Below are 22,792 nucleotides of genomic sequence, written 5' to 3'. Positions count from 1 at the left end.
TGATGTTATCATTGTGAAAACAACAAGATTTGGTGTAGATTCTACTAATAATTAATGGAAAAAGTGATGTTATGAAACAGAACAAATTTCAATTCCCTGGAAACGTCGTTGTCATTTCGTCAAACTCTGCAGCCCTCTTTTAAGGTGAGTCGATCGCGGATCAATTATCACTCAGTAATTTAATTGCTTTATCCCCGAGTACGCAGTACTAGGGTCCAACAGACTTTAATTGTGTGTGTGTGTGTCTGTCTGTCTCGACTTAACGGCTTATTGCTGGGAAACTACTGGGCGCAGTTCTTTCAAAAGTTGATACACTAACTTGATAATAGGTCCGATTGTTTGTTTGTTTGTTTGTTTATTTGTTGCTTAACGTCCAGCCGACTACGCAGAGCCATATCAGGACGAGGAAGGGGGGGATGAAGGGGGCCACTTGTCAAGCGATTCCTGTTTACAAATGCACTAACCCATTACTTGTGTCCCAGCAGGCTTTAGTAAAACTAAATTAATACCTACTGGAAGATTACCAGTTTCCAGTATGTTAAAATAGGCTTAACCTATCTACTGCTGGACTTACATCAGAACACTAACAGATTAAACTATACATGAATCGCGAGACAAGCGGCAAGAGAAGAGATTTTTGGAAAAAATACAGGTGAATGAGCAAGAAGGCAGAAAAAAGAAAAGAATTCATGAAGAAAAAGAGAGCATGACAGGAAAGAGGAACCAAAAATCTACCTAACAGCAAACTAGAAAGCTCCTGCGGTTCCAAAAACAGGAGGGGCTTTTAATTTCATAACCGCAGTGCCCCACTGCGGGAATAGGTCCGATTGATCGTATTAAAACTTCATAATGTTACCTGGGACCTAAATGCGAAATAAATCACAAAAGCCACTCTTAACGGTGGGAGTTTTTGCGGTGGGAGGCTGGTCGCTTTGCGAACAGCCTGAACTAAAGGGAAGACTTGGGCGGCGAACACGTCACGCAGTGACGAGAAAAGCATGATTTCAGTGCAAGCCAGACAACGGGTGGGGAAATGGTCTCGGCAAAGAAATTACAATGCAGGGTTTGGTCTCGGTGAAAGAGAGACAGAGAGCACGAGAGAGTCTATGGCCAAAGTGATCCGGGTTCGATTCATTTTGTGCACATGTGTTAGTGTTACTGTTTGTGTGTGTGTGTGTGTGTGTGTGTTTGTGTTTGTGTGTGTGTGTGTGTGTGTGTGTGCATGAGTCTGTACTCGTGTGTGTGTGTGTGTGTGTGTGTAAGAAAGACAGAGAGAGAGGGAGGGAGTGAGGGAGAGAGAGTGTGTGTGTGTGTGTGTGTGTGTGTGTGTGTGTGTGTGTGTGTGTGTGTGTGTGTGTGTGTGTGTGTGTCTGAAGAGTACTCGGGTCCAGCGCGAGCGTTTTTTATTGATACAAACTAGAAACAGATTGAGTGGCAGAGACAACGTTCATTCACGAGGAACATGTGTTACTTTATTTGCCAAACTGACCGATGTTACATGTGTCACGTGGCAGATCAATTGCAACATGACCTCATACCAGCAACACTTTGCTAGTAAATCAGGTTGTTTGTAAGCTTCCCATCTGTGTAGGTTTTCTGAGTGTTCGAACGGCGTAACACACACACACACACACACACACACACACACACACACACACACACACACACACACACACACACACACACACTAACACTAACACACACACTAACACATACTAAAACACACGCACGCACGCACAAACACACACACACGCTATTGGCTTTTAAGATTCATTCCAAAATACCCACTGTCAGGGGCGGATCTGGGGGGGGTGCAATGGGTGCAATTGCACCCCCCCCCCCCCCCCAGCGGGACAAAAAAAAAAAAAAAAAAAAAAAGAAGAAAAAAAAAGAAGAAAAAAAAAGAAGAAAAATGTATCACTTGAAAATAGCACTTTACACGCTCAGATTGCACCAGATTGCACAATTTTGCTTCCTTTTTAAAAAAAAATTCCGGGGGGGCATGCCCCCGGACCCCCCGGCTAGCATGCTCGGCGCTTCGCGCCATCGGTTCGGCGCTTCGCGCCTTCGCTGATAAGATACACACAAACAAAAAAAAGAACTTTGCACCCCCCCCTTTCAAAACCCAGATCCGCCCCTGCACTGTGCACAGAGACCCCCTTGCTGTTCAGTGTTGGTATGTGACCAAGTGGAAGGATGGTCTTATATCCCTCGTCAAATTAAAGGCCTTGCAAGATTTGAGACGGTTAGCCCAACAGTTTTCATGGTAAGAAACAAGCCTTTATCGTGACAACATTGTATGACGCATGCAGATCGCGTGTGTGACTGCATATGACGTCGCACACGTAAACGACGCGCTTCTGAAAAGTTGGTTTAGCTACCACCTTTGTTTGAGTATAACCTACACCTGCCGTACATTGAGTCTACGTCTCGCTATCGTTTGGCTTCGACGAAAATCTAACACTTTCCTAAATCTCAGATGAAATGTTGCTTGATCGTGGAGATACTGAGAGCGAGACAGCGATAAGTCTGACGAAGCACAGGTCAAGGGACACAACTGCGTGCGCTACTACCCCTCTTCAGTACGTAGTAATAAGTTATGTCCCTTGAGTAAATGATAAATCCGGTCTTCCTGATATCCCCAATATTCCTGAACTATCTTAAAGCAGTGTGAGTCGACATTTACAGCTCAACCCCGGGAACACCACAGGCAGGTGAATGTGTGTGTTGTCTAAGGTGTGGGTTTTTTTACCTATATTCTGACTCCGTACTTTTACACTGTCGAAACTTCTGCTAGAAATCAAAATCTCCACTCTCACCAAGGGGGAAGTCGGGGTTTCACACTATCTTTTTTTTGTTATCAGCGTATAACGGTCCTGGAGAAAAAGATTCGTCTTACATTGTGTCTGTTAACAACTGGAATGTACCCGGACAAAAGTAAGCGTGAACACTAACATTCTGTCGTCTGCATTGTAGTCTTGGATCCTGAACAAAGATAGTTCATCGCGAAACGGGGCACTACTTGGCATAAGGCTGTAATGCAGACGACAGCATTTATGCAGACGACAGCATTTTAGTGTTAAAACTTCTGTGTTTCTCCCGGGTGCTTTCTAGAAACTGTTGTTATTTCTCTATCGATGCAGTGTATTTCACTTTGATTTAAGGCTTCAATCGTTTGATTATAACTTTATGTTGTTTGTTGTTGTTGTTGGTGTTGTTATTTGTTAATCTGATGTTATTGTTGTTGATGCTGTCTTTTGTTGTTGTTGTTGTTGTCAATCTGTTTCTTTTGTCGATGTGTGTTGTTGTGGTCATTGTTGGTTTTACTGTTGTGTGCATTGTTTATAGACTCGTGCCAAACAGTTCAGCAGCCCTGATAAAAAACACGAAACGCAATATTTATCATTTCAGCACGATTGATTGAACTGCCAGAATAACATGATTGATATTTAAAGTAATCAGGCAATTACCTCTGTTACTTACTCACGTTTGATTGAGAACAGTATCTTGAATCAAAGTGTTGGTTTAAACAACATTTTGTTCAAAGTACACTGATGACATGAAGAAATTGAACAATTTCAACAAGGACACGCACTCAAGTAAAAGCTCATTTCACGTGACCAAAACAATACATTACACAAATCTTAATGATGATGGTGGACATGACAATAATAAACCAGAAGGAAAAATTGTGGGGGTGGGGGTGGGGAGCTTAATCGAAACAGAGGAGTCCACAGAGAGAAACACATGGTGGAAGAAGAATCAATCAATCAATCAATATGAGGCTTATATCGCGCGTATTCCGAGGGTACAGTTCTAAGCGCAGGGATTTATTTTTTTAGTTTTATTTTTATTTTTATGCAATTTATATCGCGCACATATTCAAGGCGCAGGGATTTATTTATGCCGTGTGAGATGGAATTTTGTTTTACACAATACATTACGCATTCACATCGGCCAGCAGATCGCAGCCCATTTCGGCGCATATCCTACTTTTCACGGCCTATTATTCCAAGTCACAGGGGTATTTTGGTGGACATTTTTATCTATGCCTATAGGTGAGAGAGGGGTAGGGTGTGACATGGGGCAGGGTGGAACAGGCTCATTTTAGTGATGATGCGATGCTTTATCCGGGACTTTTGTTTTCCCGCCAAGCTGTGATTTCCCAGACCAGTGTCTGGCGCCAAAATCCTGCAGACAGTCGTGTTTGGTTTTGATGAGGCAGAAAATATTATCCAGATTCCAACCGTAAGTACATTTTTAGCTCTTTAATAGGCGCAAGCTTTGTATCATTTGTTTTGACTTTACAAGAATGAAACTTGACACCTGCAGAGAGAAATTATTCAGGCATATTATGCTGCCGGATGCTACTTTCAATACTCTGTGTTTTCTTGACAATTTTAGATTTAATTGCACTGATCCACTGAGGGGCAGGGTGGGACGGGGCAGGGTGGAACAGTCCAAGCCTGCCCCTTCAGTGTTCCACCCTGCCCCTTGGGTGTCCCACCCTACCCCTGGGGTGTTTCACCCTGCCCCTCTCCGTAAATTTCTCCCAGTCTATAAACAATGAATAATATATTGTTTGTTTTACATGCATATCACTAATTTTATCAATATTTTTTTCAGTTGAAACTTTTATAGTTATTATTTTTCTTTTTTCTTTTTCAATATTGTTCTTGTTTGTCTAAAATCACTATTTGCAAAGGATGTGAAATTGAAATACATAAATAAATCAATAGATAAATAAGTAAACAAATAAGTAAATGTTTCCTTTTATTTTCTTTCCACTTTCAGATGGTGAGAACATACAAAAGAAAGTCAGACCGGACAGAAAGATCTACTGAGAATGTCCAGCAACTCCACAAAGCAGTGATGGCTGTCAGAAAAGGTCAGTCTTTCCGACAAGTCGCTGAAGAATTTGGAATTAAAAAATCCTCTTTGAGGCGAGCAGTGAGGAAAGATGGCGAAGGAAAGAAGCTGGCCTCATATAGTGAGATGTCCCAGTCAAGGCTGATTTTCACCATTGAAGAGGAAGTTGAGTTAGTTCAGTACTTACTGACCGCATCACGCATTGGATTTCCTCTGGGCACTGCGACTGTAAAGTCATTAGCTTACACCCTAGCCATTCGAAATGGGAATCGTGTTCCAGACAACTGGGAGAAAAACAAACAAGCCGGAAAAGACTGGATGACAGCATTCAAGAGTCGCCATCGTCAGCTCAGCATCAGAACCCCTAAGGCGACCAGCATTGCAAGAGCAACTGCATTCAATAAGCACAATGTTGGTACCTTCTTTGAGAAATTGAGGCGGCTGTACCAAGAACACACCCTAACGCCTGAAAGAATCTACAATGTAGATAAAACGGCACTAACCACCTCCCAGAGGCCTCAGAAAGTGGTTGCTGAGGCTGGTGTCAAGCAGGTCGCACAACTGGTCTCGCATGAGCGTGGAGAGACAGTTGCGATGCTGGGCATCATCAACGGCATCGGGAACTGCCTGCCACCCTGCCTCGTGTTCCAAAGAAAGAACTTCAAGAACCATATGCTCTTCGGTGCACCACCAGGCACCCAAGGCTTTTGTAACCCAGGCGGGTGGATGACGCAGGAAATCTTCGTGCAGTGCCTCCACCATATTCAGAAACATCTTCGATGCACGGTGGAGAAAAAAGTCTTTGTCATTCTAGACAATCATGTATCCCACATCTCAGTGGAAGCAGTTGACTACTGCAGAGACAACGGCATTGTGCTGTTGAGTCTCCCTCCCCACTGTAGTCACAGGCTCCAACCGTTGGACAAGACCGTCTTTAGCCCGCTGAAGAGGCAGTATAACGCAGCGATCACCTCATGGATGTACAACAACCCTGGAAAACGTCAGACGATCCACGACGTCGCAGGAATCCTTGGCACTGCATATAACCGTGCCTTCACAATTCAGAACATCACCAGTGGTTTCAAGTCCACGGGCATCTGCCCACTGGATACCGAAGTCTTTTCAGAAACCGACTTCTACCAAAGCTACATCAGCGACAAACCCTGTCAACAATCAACCACTCCCATTGAAACTTCAACACAAGCCGCCCAAAACGCTGCTGTTGACGGTCCACCTGATCCAAGCGCTGCTGACTGTCCACCTGATCCAAGCGCATCTCGTTCCCCTGACTCTATTCTGATCTGCTCACCTGGAGTTATCAGGCCATACCCAAAGGCTACCCAGCAGAGGAAGCGTACCGGTCAAGCGCTTGGCAGAAGCCGAGTGTTTCCAGACACACCACAAAAAGCAGAGATGGAAGCGAAGAAGAAAAAGGTGGCCAAGAAACCTCGAGCTGTGCCCAAGAAACCTCGAGCTGTGGCCAAGAAAGCCAGAGCTTCAAAGAAGCATTTGTTCAGTGAGGACAGGCGGTGGACTCTACAGGGATCTTATCACCAATCATCGGAAATCTTCAATGTCAATGAAGACTCACGAGGGCGTTGTTTTAGCTGGTACAAGGTTCTTAACTTCACACACAAATTCATATGTCCCACCCTGCCCCGTCATGTTCCACCCTGCCCCAAGCAATGTCCCATCCTGCCCCGTCATGTTCCACCCTGCCCCACATTTGTTTGCGTTTTTAACTGCGAATTCTCCTGAGTCGGTTAAATAAATCTATTTTTTGTTTTCTTTGTTTTGTGGCAAATTCAATAAAGTTTCTGATGACACCAGTTTTGTGTTTTTGTCTTAAGTATTGAATGAGATATTCCAATAAAGGATTTTTGTGTCCCACCCTACCCCTCCCTCCCCTACAATTTTGCCAGGAAAGACCCTTTTGTCAATCGTGGGATCTTTAACGTGCACACCCCAATGTAGTGTACACGAAGGGACCTCGGTTTTTCGTCTCATCCGAAAGACTAGCAATTGAACCCACCACCTAGGTTAGGAAAGGGGGGAGAAAATTGCTAACGCCCTGACCCAGGGTCGAACTCGCAACCTCTCGCTTTCGAGCGCAAGTGCGTTACCACTCGGCCACCCAGTCCACAGAAGAGGGGGGGGGGGGGGGGAGGGGACATACAATTCGGTCCCAAATGAGGACATTCAGTTTAAGTAAAAGGTTTGAAAAGAAAAGGGCCACAGAATCCAAACGGCAATGCTAAACTATTCAGTTTCGGTCATGCGTGGAGGATGTCAATCTGTCTTTCACTTGTATTGCAACGTGTTTTCAGTCCCAGCGCTCAGCTTACTGTCAAGTCACTGTGGGTGTTATCTTCCCTGGGTTACTCAACTCTGGAGCTTGAGTGTGTTTCATTATGTTATGATGGTGACGATAACTCCAAGCTCAGCCGGTTTTGTGTACTACAAGTTTACAACACTGTTCGGCAACAAAAGGCTTCCAGTTGAGCGTTGGCAGAAAAGAGTGTCACATCGGGAATTCCCGAAATGACCTAATGTGACGTCAAGTTTCGATGTCACCAGACCTGCAGATGCCCTTGTCGGCGTTATGGCCTGTCCAGACACTCCCGGCAGACCTTGTCCACATTTGACTTATGCTCAAAACGGCGCGCCGCAGCGTGCTATGATCGCGGAGCGTTATTTGCAGAAGAATAGCGCGTGTTCTAATTTCTATGACACAGACTGTATAGCTTTTGGGGCGATTTGAGACAGTTTTCTTGTTGGATATTATTCCTTTGAATATTGAACGTATAACTCTCGCTAGTCGTTTAACCTTTAATTCTAAAAACTAAGCAATGCGTTTGAGGGCAGCTCTTTGTGATGAGGCGTTTTGTTGTAAAACCAATTATATGACTGAAAAGGAAATGTATTCCCCTATCTTATTGTGAAAACTAATTAAGTTTACATGATGTAGTGTCTGTACAGTGGAACCTGTAACACATACACCCCCCGCAATCAAATTAGCAAATTCAAGGTTCCCGCTCAACTCTATTATGCCGTAAAGTAAGTGTCATGAATGTGTTGTTTGTTTTTCCAGGGCAGGCAAGGGCAGTTTGAAAGATACCTTTTTTCAGGCATTGCATATATATAATACAATTCATTTAAGTAGCAATTGTGTCATTTGTTGCATACTTCGAGACATATGACAATGGACTTTACAACGAACCTTGAAACATTAAGGACGGCCTCCTTGTACCTGTTCAAACGGAGAGTGATTAAGTTTTGATGCTTGAAATTGGAATCATGAATTTCCGGACATTTACATTGAAATCCAAGGTTGACATGCACCAAGCAGTTGCCCTTGCCATAAAGCCACGCTCAGGTGAACGATGCCTAACGACAAATACGACTTAAGAATTAATGTGTCCAGACATTGAAACAAATTTTATCTCCCACAATTCCGAGAGGAATGGGTCACGTGAGATAGAACGCGGGAATACGTCACTGAACGAATGGTTTCCGTCCTGTGAAGACGTGTGTTGGTGCACTGTCTCTCTTGCTTTGCTTTCATTTTCCTCTAACCTTTCTCTGTACAAGTTTTAGTTGTAGGTTAGTTGAAGTGTATTGACTATTTTGATTGTTTATCATTGTGTCAACTTGCAAGGTAAGGAAACAGTTTGGAGTTTTCGGTGTTTGTTGGTTTTTTGAACCGGGAACTTGTTGTTTCGCGTATATGAATTTTATTCGTCGAAGCTAATTACACATGGAAATGTTAGGCGTCAGTCGGCGCGTTCATTGTTTTTGCAGGTGTGACCTACTATATTTGGGTCAGTTGGGATCGTTACTTGTTTTTGCACGTGTGACCTAAGGTCAGTCGGAATTGTGACTTGTTTTGGTAGGATGACATATTATTTTGGCTACGGAAATGAAGTACACGTTTGCTGACACAGTCAGTCACGATTTGCTGGCATAGTCAGTCACGATTTGCTGAAGCAGCCTCTTTGTTTTTTCAGCAGCTGTCTCGATTACAGCAATTACTATCGCCTGAGGCGAACTATGGGCCACAGAAGGTCCGCTGTGCTAAGGCTGGGCACTAATCCATTGAAGATTTGAAAATCTTTGCAGTGGATTTTAAATTGTTTTCATACTGTAACGGGTGCGCTTGCTCGTCCGCAGGAATCAATATAACTTTTTCGTGTGGGTTTTGTTCGGAATATGGCGGACTCGGGAGGTGGTGAATGTGCTGCTGGCGGGAAGAAAACCGGCAAGAAACCGGCGAAAGCACAACCTTCTGAAGTGATACCGTCAGAAAAGACGGGAGTTGATAAGTCTCTTTCAATAGAGAAGAGCTCGTCTGGCCCACGTGATTGTGAAGTTACTCTGAAAATAGACAAAATTTTGGAGACAATGACTGCCTTGTCTGGCAGACTATCTGATTTGGAGAAAGTTGGTAAACTTAATGCGACGCCTGTTGCTTCAACATCGCGTGGAACCGAGTCGCATGGAACCGAAAGCAGTTCGGCGCAAGAGTCGCAAGCGGATGGAGAAGACGGTGCTTCGGTTAGATTTGCTCATGAGCAGTTCGAAAATGAGTTTGATTCGGCTGAAGACACGGATGTTGCTTCGGACAATGATTTTGACGCAGGCATAGTAGTGGATACAGTTGGCGAGGGGATTCATCCATCTCTGGCAGATCGTTTTGAGGAAGGACTTCTTCTTCCATCAGATCGGGCACGTGTGCGAGACACTCTTCAGAACTATCCGCGGCCCAAAAATGTCACGTCGCTTCGAACGCCGACTCTCAATCGTGAATTAGATGGCAAACTGTTAGACAAGTTCGCAAAGAAAAGAGACTCGAACCTGTCCTTTGTTCAGGAACAAGTAGGTTGTACACTGAAAATTATCGCTCAGCTTATGTCCGACCTCAAAGAAAAACCAGCAAGTCGGAAGTTGAGTGAGCGTGACAGCTTTAGCAAACTGGCCGATGCGGCTCGACTTCTTATGGCTTCACACAAGGACCTGTCACAAGTGCGGCGCGAAGCACTCAGGCCGACACTTAGCCAAGACTGCAGGGCCTTATGCAATGCGCAGCTAAATTTCAAACTGACGTCTAACGAGTTTTTGTTTGGGGAGGATCTAGCGAAAAGGGTCGACGATGCAGTGAAGAACAGGAAATTATCATCCACACTGTCACAGCCCCTTTCAAAAAACGCCACCAGAGGTCGTCAGTTCTACCAAGGGCGACCTCGACAACAGTTTCAGCAGAGACAACAGTACCAGCAGAGAAGAGGTGTCTCCAACCGACAGACAGGACACAAATTCTCTCCCAAGTTCCACTCCCAACAGAGCGGGATTCCCTCCAAGAAAACAAAACGGGATTAGAATCTGATATTTGTGCGCCAGCGGTTTCTATTTTTAGGGAACAGGTCAGTTCAAATTTTGTGAATACTCCTGAGAACTTTCATAGTGGAAAAGTTGCTGATCATTTGAATAGTTGGAGACAGTTAACCTCTGATAGATGGATCCTTCAGCAAGTCGCAGGAATTGAAATTGAATTTATGATCACTGGTGAACACATTCCAGACAGGAAAGAAATTAGATTTTCTTCTTCCGAGGATGAGCTAGTGGTTAATGAGGTAGCGAAGTTAGTGGAGAAACAGATTGTTCAAGAGGTGGATCAACGGCCAGATCAACTTTTATCCAGTATTTTCTTGCGTCAGAAAAAAGATGGTAGTCAAAGGGTGATTTTAAACCTAAAAAATTTGAATCAGACAATTGAAAAGATTCACTTCAAGATGGATACATTAAAAAACGCAGTGTCATTAATGAAAAAAGATTGCTTTTTTGCCTCAGTTGATCTAAAAGATGCATATTTCTCCATACGCATCGCTCACAAGTTCAGAAAATATTTCAGATTTCAGTTTCATGGCAAAACTTTTGAGTTCCTGGCTCTTCCACAGGGATATCGTGATTCTCCCCGCATTTTCACGAAACTACTAAAGCCTGTATTGGCCCACTTACGTTTATCTGGCCATACCCTTCTGATATACATTGATGATACCCTTTTGCAAGGAGACACTTTTGAAGAATGCCAGGCAGCAGTGTTAGATACATGTGCTTTGTTGGATCGTTTGGGCTTTACTGTGCATCCTGTGAAGTCGGTATTTACACCTACTCAATGCATTGAGTTTTTAGGGTTTCAGCTTGATTCTCAGAACATGTTAGTTTCTCTGACCCCCCGGACAGTTGATAAAATTCGTACTAAGTGCGCTGATTTGGCTGGAAGAAAGAAATGTACAATTAGGCAGTTGGCTGAAGTTATCGGATATTTAGTGGCTGCCCAACCGGGTGTTTGGGTTGCACCTCTCTTTTTTAAACGATTAGAGATCGCAAAAAATGAAGCCCTTGCTGTTAGGAAAGGTGACTTTGATGCAGAACTTGTGGTTTCAGAACAAGTTCGTTCAGACCTTCTCTGGTGGATTGATAATGTAAAGCAATATCCTTCCCCTGTTAGCAGAGGCATACCTACTGTAATAGTAAAATCAGATGCTTCGAAAATAGGGTGGGGGGCGGAGTGTCAGGGTAGCACCACAGGTGGAATGTGGACCAAGGAAGACGCTTTTGAACATATTAACTGTTTGGAACTTAAAGCAGCTTATTTTGCCTTGAAATCCCTTTGCAGGGGATTATGTCACTCTTACATTCAGTTACTTACAGACAATAGCACCACTGTTGCTTGTATTAATAACATGGGCAGCACAAAAGTTTTGTGCAACGACATTGCCAGAGACATTTGGTTGTGGTGCTTATCAAATAGTAATTGTGTAACAGCAACACACTTACCGGGTTGCCTAAATATAGAGGCAGATGCAGAATCCCGTGTAGATAGACACAACATTGAATGGCATTTGGACACACAAGTGTTTGCAGAAGTCATCAATCGGTTTGGTCTCTGTGATGTAGACTTATTTGCTTCTCGTGTTAACGCACAGTTAAGAAAGTATGTTTCATGGAAACCTGACCCAGATGCATTTGCCATTGATGCATTTTCCTTAGACTGGTCATTGTTCAAGGCGTTCTGTTTTCCGCCTTTCAGTCTCATTCCAAGAGTGCTCCAAAGGATAGAAGTCTTAGAGGCGGAGTGTGTGCTGGTGGTGCCATTATGGACAACGCAAGTGTGGTTCACGAAACTGTTGCGTCTACTAGTAGAACTGCCGGTCATGTTGCCCCGAAAAGAAAACTTACTCAGTCATCCACTGACAGGGGAGCACCATCCACTACTGAAGAAGATGAAACTAGTAGCATGTTCCTTGTCAGGACAGCCCTCCAGAAACAGGGAATTCAGGATGAAGCAACAGACATTATCATGTCAGCCTGGAGAGAGGGTACGAAGCGTAACTACGAGTCATATTTCAAACGCTGGCTTCAGCATTGCCTTGAACGGGATAGAGATCCCTTTTGTGCCTCTCCACATGAGTTGATAAGGTTTTTAACGAAACTGTTCCAAGAAGGCAAAGGATACAGCAGTTTGAACATGGCACGAAGCGCTGTTTCCGCATTGTCCCTTCAGGATAATTGTTCAGTGGGTTGTCATCCACTGGTGAAGAAGTTTTTGAAAGGAGCTTTCAACAGACGGCCAGCTTTGCCCCGTACTTGTGTGACCTGGGACGCTAATCTAGTGCTAAATTTTTTAAAAGAATGGTCACCGGCAAAATTTTTATCGCTGGCGCAATTGACGCTTAAAACTGTGCTGTTGTGCTTGTTGGTCTCTAGTCAAAGGGGACAGGCGATTTGGTTGATGGACTTGCGTAACATGAGTTGGACAAAGGAAGATGTACGATGTAGGTTTGGGGATTTGCTCAAAACTTCTGGCCCAAACAAACATCAGAATGAAGTGGTATTTTGTGCTTTTCCGTCTGATTTGGCAATTTGTGTTGTACATTATTTGAAACAATATGTCAAAAGAACTCGTGCATTTAGAGGAACGGAAACGAGACTCTTTATCAGTTGGACAGCCCCTCACAAAGCGGTGTCGAGAGATACTATCCGTCGATGGACAAAGATTGGATTACAAAAAGCGGGTATTGACATGACAATATTTACGCCGCATTCAACTCGTTCCGCTGCATCTAGTAAAGCTGCAAGTAAAATTCCTCTGGCAACCATTCTGAAGACTGTTGGTTGGCGTCGGGCTAACACCTTCACAACTTTTTACAAGAAACCAGTGGACAGTGGGAGGAGTTTTGGACAGGCTGTTCTGTCATGAAGAATTGGGGTAGGTTTATATGTATTTCAATTCATCGACAGTGCTAGGGTGTAAATGTTGCAGACTTTAAAGTCTCACGTGACCCATTCCTCTCGGAATTGTGGGAGATAAAATTACATAATTATGACGAGCTTACCTGAGTAAGTGAAGTCTAATTGTGGTTTTATCGACCACAATGTAGAGAGGAAAGGGATTACGTGCCTCGCCCTAAGTTGTCTTCAGAGTTATACTGATAACCGTTTTCCCTCCCTATCCCTTTCCTCTCTCTTTCTCTTTTTTCTGCACCATTTACACGTCGTTAAACAGTGACGTATTCCCGCGTTCTATCTCACGTAATCCCTTTCCTCTCTACATTGTGGTCGATAAAACCACAATTAGACTTCACTTACTCAGGTAAGCTCGTCATAATTATGTAAGTAGCTTGCAATGGAACGCCCGAACAACAACCAGCCTCCCTACCGGTACAATACAAACATCGAGCCACGGATCAACCAACCGCCACAACAACCACAATCCAGTCATGGAGGAAACACAGTTCAGCCTCCCCCGCCAGCACACATGTACAACCAGCATGCTTATAGTTACAACACCAACAATGTGGCAGGCACCAGCCAGCCTCCACAGCCAACACATTTCAGCCATGCTGGAAACACAGCTAGGCTCCCCCCACCAGCACACATGAACAACCAGATTCTCTTCTGGAACAATACAAACAATGCACCTTGCAACACTAACCCTCCACGGCCAACACAATTCAGCTGTGGAGGAAACACAGCTATAATTCCAGCGCGGGCACATATGAACAACCAGCCTCACCGTATAAACAGTGTGTCAGGTACATGCCAGCCTCCACATTTCGGCCAGGTTGTAAACACAGCTAGGCTCCCCCCACCAGCACATATGAACAACCAGCCTTACAATATGAACAGTGTGCCATGGAACAGCCAACCTTCACAGCCTCTCACTCATGGACCAAACACAGCTATGCCAACACAGGTGAATCCAGTTTTTCAGTTAAATCTTGTTATTATTGTAGTAGTTGTTGAAGTTGTAGTTTTACATGTTGTTGTTGTTGTTGTTGTTGTTGTTAATGTTGTTGTTGCTGTTGTTGCTGTTGTTGTTTTATGTCTGTCTGTTAATAGTGGTGTTTTTGTTGTTGTGTTGTTGTTGTCGTCGTTGTTGTCGTCGTTGTCGTTGTCGTTGTCGTTGTCGTTGTTGTTGTTGTCGATTTCTGAAGTGCTGGGTGTGTTGGTCCTCAAGCATTTCAATGTTTCCTAATTTTCCCCCGTTTCTTTGACTTTCTGTCAACCATTTGTTCAGTTAAATGTTCTGTTTGCAAACTACATATTCAATTTAATATAACCATTCCCTTTTATTTCCGTCGTGAGATTAGCACACTTCGTTGGCTCTATCTTCCTAAACACGTACATAAAGTTCCCGCATAGAATGATTGAAATAGTGTTATTGTTCAACAGGATACATCGACTACCGTGAGACCTCACGTTCTGGGTTAGGTGTAACCATTTTAGAATTGAATAGGATACATAAGAGAAAGTCTGAGGCGATGTGGTTGGGTAGTAGGAAGCATTGTGATGAAACATTTTATAATTTTGGCTGGAAGAAGAAGTTGAAGATTTTGGGTGTATATTTTTGTAATGATAAGAGTGCTTCTTTGGTAGAAGATAACTGGACTGGAAGAATAAGGAATATTAAGCGATTGATTTGTGCATGGGAGAAGCGAAATTTGAGCATTGTTGGGAAAATATGTATTGTGAAAACGTTTTTAATTTCACAATTTGTGTATATTATGCAAGCGTTTGTATTATCTGATTGTGTTTTGAATGAAGTCAATACCTTATTGTTTAGATTTTTGTGGCGAAAAAGAGATTGTAATCGGAAGGCCTTTGAAAAGGTGAAAAGAAGCGTTTTATGTTTTGAAATTGAAAAAGGTGGTTTAAAAATGATCGATATTAGGCAAATGCAAATTTCTTTTTTATTACAATGGGTTTCACAACTAACTACATCAAATGAAAATGATAATTGGAGTTTTACTCCAAAGTTGATGTATTTGCGTTTTGGAAAGCATTTTGAATGTTTCTTATCGAATGTAAACAGTGCAAGATTTAAAGGGTTAGACCTAGTGAAATCACACTTTTGGAAAGCAGTATTAAAATATTGGCTGGATAATAACCACTACGATCGTGGGACAAGCGGGCCGGTTTTATTATGGAATAATGCATGCATAACGTATAGTGGCAAAGTTTTATTTTTTGAAAGTTGGATACAACGAGGTGTATTGGTATTAACTGACATTGTACGTTCGGGAAACATATTATCATATCAAGATATTTGTGATCTGATTGGATATTCACCAAACCGAATTCTTGAATATAATGTTGTAAAAGCTGCTGTGTCATTATTTATGAGGAAAAATGTTGTAAATATGACTGATGATGCTTGTATTACCTTACCACTGTTTAACGGCAAAAATGTGTTAAGTGCCAGAGAATATAGGAAAGAGATTATCAATATGAAAACAGATGTACCATGTTCCGGAGGATTTTGGAAGAGAAAGTTTAATGTAGAAATTGATGAACGATCTTGGATAGTTGCCTATCAGTCAACACAAGAGACTAGATTAAGAGTTTTACACTGGAAAATTATGCACAACATTTATCCGACCAACATTCTCCTGTGTAAAATGAAAGTAACGGAAACTAATAAATGTAATTACTGTTGTGATGTAACTGATTTCATTGAACCCTTCTTTTTTGAATGCCCGGTTGTATACAAATTCTGGAAGTTTATTGAAAAATTTATATTTCGTACTTTAGAAATTAAGGTTGTTTTGAAAGTTAGTGATGTTTTATTTGGTATGCATTTTGTAATGGTGAAAAAGGCAACTATGTATAAATTGAACCACATTATCTTAATCGGAAAGATGTGCGTTAGTATATATAAAAAAACAAATTCGTTTTTACCGTTGGAAAGTATTTTTGATAGGCAGTTACAGATAAGAAGCATTTTTGTGTGAGTGTTCGAAGAACAAAACGTTAAAGAAAAGTTAGCTTGTTGTAATCGATAAGTTGTATTTAATTCATTGTATGAGATATTGTTAATTGTTGTATTTAACTCATTGTATGAGATATTGTTAATTGTTGTTATTTATTTGAATAAAATTGAAAAAAAAAAAAAAAAAAAAAGAATTGAATAGTCACAAAAAATACCCACTTTTTTCTCATCATAAAACTTTGGTTTGCTGCCACATTGCTAACCCCTCTGCGACTGTTTCCTTGGTCGTTCATGTCTAATAAAACAAATCCTACAGATGTCAAACGAATGCTCAAATTATGACGGCCAAAAGAATTAGGCCTATGACTGGAGCTGAATTCAGAATTACAAGACTTATATGGCTGGTTCTAAATTACATTTAAATGTTGCTTGTTGAAATGTATGAGCCTGAGTATGCACATACGACTTTAAGGCATACATGTTTCCTATCTGTTCTTCATTTGATTCCAGGGAGAATGGGGCTGTGCATTTTCAGCTAGTATTCCCGTTTGCTAATTGATTTAAAATTGTTGTGCCTTCTTCAATTTTTGATGTACCTATTTACTGATTCCCTGAAGGATATAGCTTAACATCGTGATTGTTTTCTGTATCAACAGACAACAGCAGGGTGTTCACTAGCACCTCTTCAGAATCATATCCAAGCATCTCTGGGCTTTTGGCTTCAGTGCGTGAACGAATGGTATCCTGACCGTCATAAGAAAACGTACTTTCTTCCGCACCTGTTTTTCCGTAAGACGCAACATCGCATCGCTGTCATAGACCATCTTGGCCACCTGCCTGTTCTTGTTCCTGAGCCACCACCTAAAAAGCCAAAGCTTGAACAAGTGCCGCTCTATCCTCCTCCGTTGGCCCAGACTCACCCAATCTTCCCTGTGGCCGGCAGTGTCTTCACTCTGCCACACAGTGATCCTGCACCACTACCGCGTTTTATCGAAACTGACGTCTTGGACGATGATGCGGCTGAACGCCTACTGAGATGTCTGCGAGTTCTGTCCAAGGAACATCACGAAGTTATGATGGTCATTTCTCAACTTGACTTCCGCAAATACTTGGACAACAACACTGACCCTATCAATGCAGCAAATAATGCAGCAGCTTGTGCCAACCTGCCGCGACCTGTCACGATGCAGCAACAGCAGCACCACGACGGGGACTTTGACGTGCTCATCATCCACCGCCACTACGGCCTGATTGTGTGCGAGGTCAAGGCCGTGGGAGCAGACAGGAGGAACACCCCCGATCTCAACCAGGCGGTGGTGGGCAAAGTACAGAAGGCAGTGAAGCAGCTTAACAAAGCCAAAACTGTGCTGAATCATCTTGTGTCAGACATGGTCCCTGTCCAGGTCACCAAGACCCTCGTCCTGCCCAACGTCACTTCCGCTGAACTGATGCAGGCACTCAGCACCGCCCCTCAGTTACAGAAGGTCAGGGTCATGCTTGTTCAAGTATAATTGACAAACGATTAGATTTGGTTTGAATGGTGGCCTGTAACGGAAGAGATTCTGATGCTGCATACATGCCTTGATGCTGTTGAATGTTTCTATCTCTATTGTTTTCTAATTGTTTTGTTTTCCTGTTTATTAATCCCAAAGCATGCCGTGATTTTAAGTTTGTGTTTAGTACCATCTATAAATCCCTTAGTGCACTGAGATTGTTTCAATAACGATATTGTCAGTACCGCCTTCCAAATGCTGGTCTAGCTCAGTAGCTGGTACGTTATCGGAATAACACTTTTGTTTTCTGTTAGCCGCTGGGAATTGTATACTAACTCATCATTTGGTAATGTGGATGATAAGCTACATGCCACTAACACGGCATATGAGAAGAATCTATGCTAGTCGGCGAAAATGAGAGGAAATACAGCGGCTTCTATTTTTAGATCAGTGGCACTGTGGCACAGGCACATGCAATCGGTCAGAAAAAAACCACTTCTGCTTTAATTGAGAAGCAGGGAATTTATGGTCATTTGGTATTGTGGATAATATAAGCTACATGTCATTAATTAATTCTGAGGATGAGAGCACAGTCTCGCTTAGGCAAAGGGCGGAAGAATACGCTCTGTGGAAAAGTTAGCGCACTCCAAGAGTGCGCTAACAGTTTTAGCGCATCGCCATTAGCCAATCAACTGGTTCACATCAGTCATGTGACACCAGTACTTACTGACAATTATAATTAAAACAAAACAAATGAACTACAGCAAAAATGTATGAAATGTATTCGTCTTAACAGGTGGTTTTGATTAACGTTCACTTGGTACAACTATTGAAATGAAAAGAATCAAGTAAGGATGAACCTATTGAACATACTACAGGTTTTATTTTGAAACGCATATCTAACTAATTTGTTGTTAAAAGTAATGCATATGTATGTAAAACCAGCCGTTAATGCAGGGTCAGTTGATCGTGACGAGGAGTAGTTCTAAAAGCATAATATCAGCATTTTTTTCAACAGGATCTCTGTACCTGTCATGACGCCAAAAACCTGTCAGAGGCCATTACTAGATGTCTGTGCGCGGACCAGATACATTCCAATTCAGATCTCCAGTCTATGAGTAACCAAGGCAACAGCACAGGTCAGACCAATCAACCCACCAGCGGAGCATCCACGTCATCCAGCCAGACGTCTGCCAGCCCGACCTTCCCCCTGTTGTCCTCCTGGTGGCAGAACATCACGTCACTTGGGGCCGGACCAGACCAACATATGTCAGACACAGTATATGACAAGCTTCTCGCAAGGTGAGTACCTTTTGACAAATATTTAAGGTACACGCACAAAACACTGGAGGAAGAGAGAAAACGGATTGCCTGTGATTAACTTCACTCGCAAAAACGAAGTTATGATTTGTGAAGAAACGTGCTGCAGATTACTTGTTCAAATAGGTAGGAAATATTTATGTTTGTCTGTCTCTTTGTCTGTCTCTGTTTGTATGTCCGTCTGTCTGTCTCTGAGTGTCTATAACTCACTCACTCTCTGTCTCTGTCTTACAGTCAAGGAATTTCGTACTTTTTGAAATAGTGCCCTAGTAGTTGATTTTCCTCCCACGGGGGCTTCTACATGCACGCACTCAACCACACACATCTATCCACTCAGTCGCACACACACACACACACACACACACACACACACACACACACACACACACACACACACACAAGCACATGGATGATGACAACACGCACTTGAGCAAAACATTTTGCTATTGAATCAAATCGTCATGAATCAACTCATGATCATATAACACACTACCTCTCGTCATGCAGAAGAAGAAAACACAGGCCGGTACTACACACAGCACACTTCATTCACAATCATTGGAACCGCTGTTCACAACGCATGTCCTCGAAGTAAAACACGAACGTCCTGGAAGTTGGTATAGTCCAAAACGAAGCACATACCTCAATTATCTGTCGAAAATTCACGTCAGCTTCCATCAGTTTCCTCTCCACAGGCACTGGATTCTCAGACCAAAGACGTCTAAACAATATTTATAACTGAACTATTTGCCATTAAACTAACTTCTACCTGCCTATTCATCCCAACATATGCAACAAACATTTCCACTTGCATGATTTGAAGTTTTTTTCATCAGCGTTTAATAGTCATTGTTTGACGTTAATTATGATTATAACTATTAGTATTCTTTGTTTAGATTTTGCGGTCCCGCCACAACGGTGGAGGTCCCCACAGTGACAGCCCCACGCAAAGCAATGGCCAAACCAGGGAAATACACCCCAGCAAGCAAAGTCGTGAGAACAGAGGGCGAGGCTGTGGCAGAAACCGGTCTCATCCACTCCTTGCTGGCTCTCTACCCAGACCAGGTCGACCTCCTCAGTGACAACACTCTGTGTTGTGTTCATCTGCGATGACCACCAGGTACCGGGAAGACAATCGTCCTTGTCATCAAGGCCATTCAGTGGCTTCACCAAGGTCACGATGTTCACGTGGTCAGTGTCACAAAGATGTGAGTAGCATATTTGTGAGGTGAAACCACGTCTTGTTTTTAACCTCCCTAAATGTTGTACAGGCGAGGGTAGCTGACCGGACTGGCGTTATTCACGTGTTTCGGGTGTTGCACGTAAAACTGGCTTAGCTTGATGTGAGTTGTGTTTGAGACATGTAGCTGGTCTGGGGTAAATAACGTCACAGCGTGTGAGATTTCCAACCGGGAAGGTTGTTCAGCGTGTGTCAGACTTGTTCTGGGAACAAGTACTCTTTCAAGAGACGGGTCTCTTAAGGTAAATGATTTACTATGTTGTATATTATTGACGTTGGAATACATAGCTGGAGCGTAAAGGTTAGTGTGTATAAAGTGCACCCAATCTTAGTGTGAAGCGTTGAGAGAATTCTTGATGTAATTGTTTCACGGGTTTTCATGGGGAATTTCTTGAACATAATTGCTACGCATTTATGTTATGTTTAAGACGGTCATGCTTTGTATGGGGAGTGTTATTCATTGATTAAGTGTTAGTTTGGATATTGAATCTGTACGGAATGTGAACGTGGAATGAACGAGAATGTATGAGTGGTACATGAACGTTTGGAAGAAGAGATGGTTTTAGAGAATGTTGTATTAAGACTTGGTTAAATTCTTTAGGAGTTTCCATGAGGGTTTTCCATGGCGTATAAGGGAGGGACCTTACACGAGAGAAGCGCTAGACGACGGTGGAAGCAAGGGACCACCTCTGCGCAGATGACTAGACGAGTGGAGTCTTCATCGAGACCGGTCGTAGCTGACGACGGTTGTTTCCGCTACGGGCGGAAGGGTTTCTCGGGGAGAAACCTGGAAGGTGTGTGTGGGCATCTTCCATGAGATGTGTGTTGGCATCTTCAGTGAAAGGTGCGTGTTGGCATCTTCAGTGAGAGGTGTGTGTGGCATCTTCAGCGAAAGGTGTGTGTTAGCATCTCTGTGTGTTGGCATCTGAATTCATTATTCTACGAGGAATCAGCGAGACAAGCAAGTGAACTGGCGACATGCAGTGAGCCGTGAGACGAACTCGTGAGTGTCTGTTGGTACCTTCTTGTGTGCGTTAAACTCTATATTTGAGAAAGTATTGTTATAATAGGTATTTACATGCCTTGAGTGAAAGTTGGAGGATTGTGCGAACTGTGTGTCGAAAAGTTGTTTCGTATTGATGTAGGTAAAGTGAAGAAGTATAATGTTGTTTTTGGTTGAGGAAATAATGAGCCTGCATCCTCCCAAGTTCTGTTTTTGAAGTGTTTGGTGTGAAAGGGTAGAGACAGTGCAAAAGGGCAGAACACGCATAATAAATTCACATGCAAACCACTTCGTGACAGTGGTGACCCCGATTTAGCCCTAAATAGGTTTTTGTTTCTAAGGATAGATTTTTGTTGTAGTTGCTTCCCTTCCCTTTCGAGAAATTGAGAAATTGAGAAAGAAGTGCCTTAGGGTAGCTAATTATACATACCTTGATACTTTGCGTGTTGTAGTGTTTGTTTATGTGTATGTTATTGGACACCCCCTCTCCAGCTCTAGGGGTCTACGTAATTGTATAGTTTCTTACGTAGAGAGGGCCTTAGTTTCTGTTTGCTTCCTTTTCTGTGTATTTATTATCTATCTTTCTATCTAAATTCTAGCTCCCTTTCCTATAAGTTTTTTAAAAAACTATTTTTCTTAGATTCTATCTTGGATTGATTGTTGTGTATGATTGTTGTCGTTGAGGTGCAGGCTTATTTTAAATAAAATAGTATAGGGTGTGCCATTTTTTTGTGTGTATAAATTCTGAAATTTTGTAATTTTTTGGTTGGTCTCTGATATTTTTTTTAGTTGTGTACTCTGGCTTGAAAAGTGTTTTGTTTATTATTGTTATTGTTGTTCCTATTTGTAGTTGGATTAGTAATAGGGTGATTATCTCCCCTATACTAGTGTTTGATATTTAGTTGTTGGTTTGGGGAAGTTTTGTGGGTTTTTTGTTTTATTTTTTTTGTGTGGTTAGTAATATTTTGCAAACATTTGTACTTAGACAAATTTTTTGGGTAATTTTTTTGTTGTTGTCGTTGAGAAGATTTAAATTTTGTTCTGGTTTTGCTCGGGCGATTGATTTTCCTTAAAGGATCTGACGCTGGTTAGTGGTGTGTGGAATTGAAATTTTCATTTAAAGTGTGTTATTTGGGTTTGAGAAACTTTGAAATTTCCAGTTAATTTATTTTTTATTTTTGTTGTTGTTGATGTTTTAAAGTTGTTAGTTTAAGTTTGACATTGATTGACAAGGTTTGAAGCTGTTATTAATTGTTTAATCTGATATTTTCTAAATTATATTTTTTTTTGAACTCTATTAAGTTTATTGTTTATTTTTGAGACTGGTTGTGTAAATAGTTAAGTAGTAAACAATTTGAGGATTGTTTTTAAAAAGGCACAAGATTTCTTGTAGTTTAGTATTTTATGATACTCTTTTGTGTGTGTTTAGTATTGCGAGAAACTGGTGTATGATACAACTTTTTGATACTTAAAACAATTTTGTGAACTTGTGTTACTTGATCCATTGTATTATTTTGAGATTACTTTGATATTTTGACATTGTAAAGATGGCTGAGACTAGTGATACTGGTGGTAACACATATGCTGATTATTTG

General features: G+C 42.2%; 1 protein-coding gene across 1 annotated transcript; it reads left to right on the top strand.

Annotated features, from left to right (window-relative positions):
* The first annotated feature begins 13,555 nt into the window (after positions 1-13,555).
* Positions 13,556-20,077, top strand: LOC138979470 (uncharacterized). The gene is made up of 4 exons (XM_070352188.1): positions 13,556-14,125; positions 16,798-17,625; positions 18,653-18,936; positions 19,851-20,077. The coding sequence occupies exons 1-4, from the start codon at positions 13,556-13,558 to the stop codon at positions 20,065-20,067; spliced, it is 1,899 nt and encodes a 632-aa protein (XP_070208289.1). The 3' UTR covers positions 20,068-20,077.
* The last annotated feature ends 2,715 nt before the right edge of the window (positions 20,078-22,792 follow it).

The sequence above is a fragment of the Littorina saxatilis genome, linkage group LG11 (genome assembly GCF_037325665.1).
Source record: "Littorina saxatilis isolate snail1 linkage group LG11, US_GU_Lsax_2.0, whole genome shotgun sequence".
Lineage (NCBI taxonomy): Eukaryota > Metazoa > Mollusca > Gastropoda > Littorinimorpha > Littorinidae > Littorina > Littorina saxatilis.
This window is presented reverse-complemented; position numbering and strand designations above follow the sequence as displayed.

What these genes read in the sequence shown, in the direction of transcription:
- LOC138979470 (XM_070352188.1), top strand. Translation starts at nt 13,556, where the DNA reads ATGGAACGCCCGAACAACAACCAGCCTCCCTACCGGTACAATACAAAC. An exon ending in ACACAGCTATGCCAACACAG is followed by an intron (nt 14,126 to 16,797) that starts GTGAATCCAGTT and finishes CTGTATCAACAG; the next exon opens with ACAACAGCAGGGTGTTCACT. An exon ending in TATGACAAGCTTCTCGCAAG is followed by an intron (nt 18,937 to 19,850) that starts GTGAGTACCTTT and finishes TTCTTTGTTTAG; the next exon opens with ATTTTGCGGTCCCGCCACAA.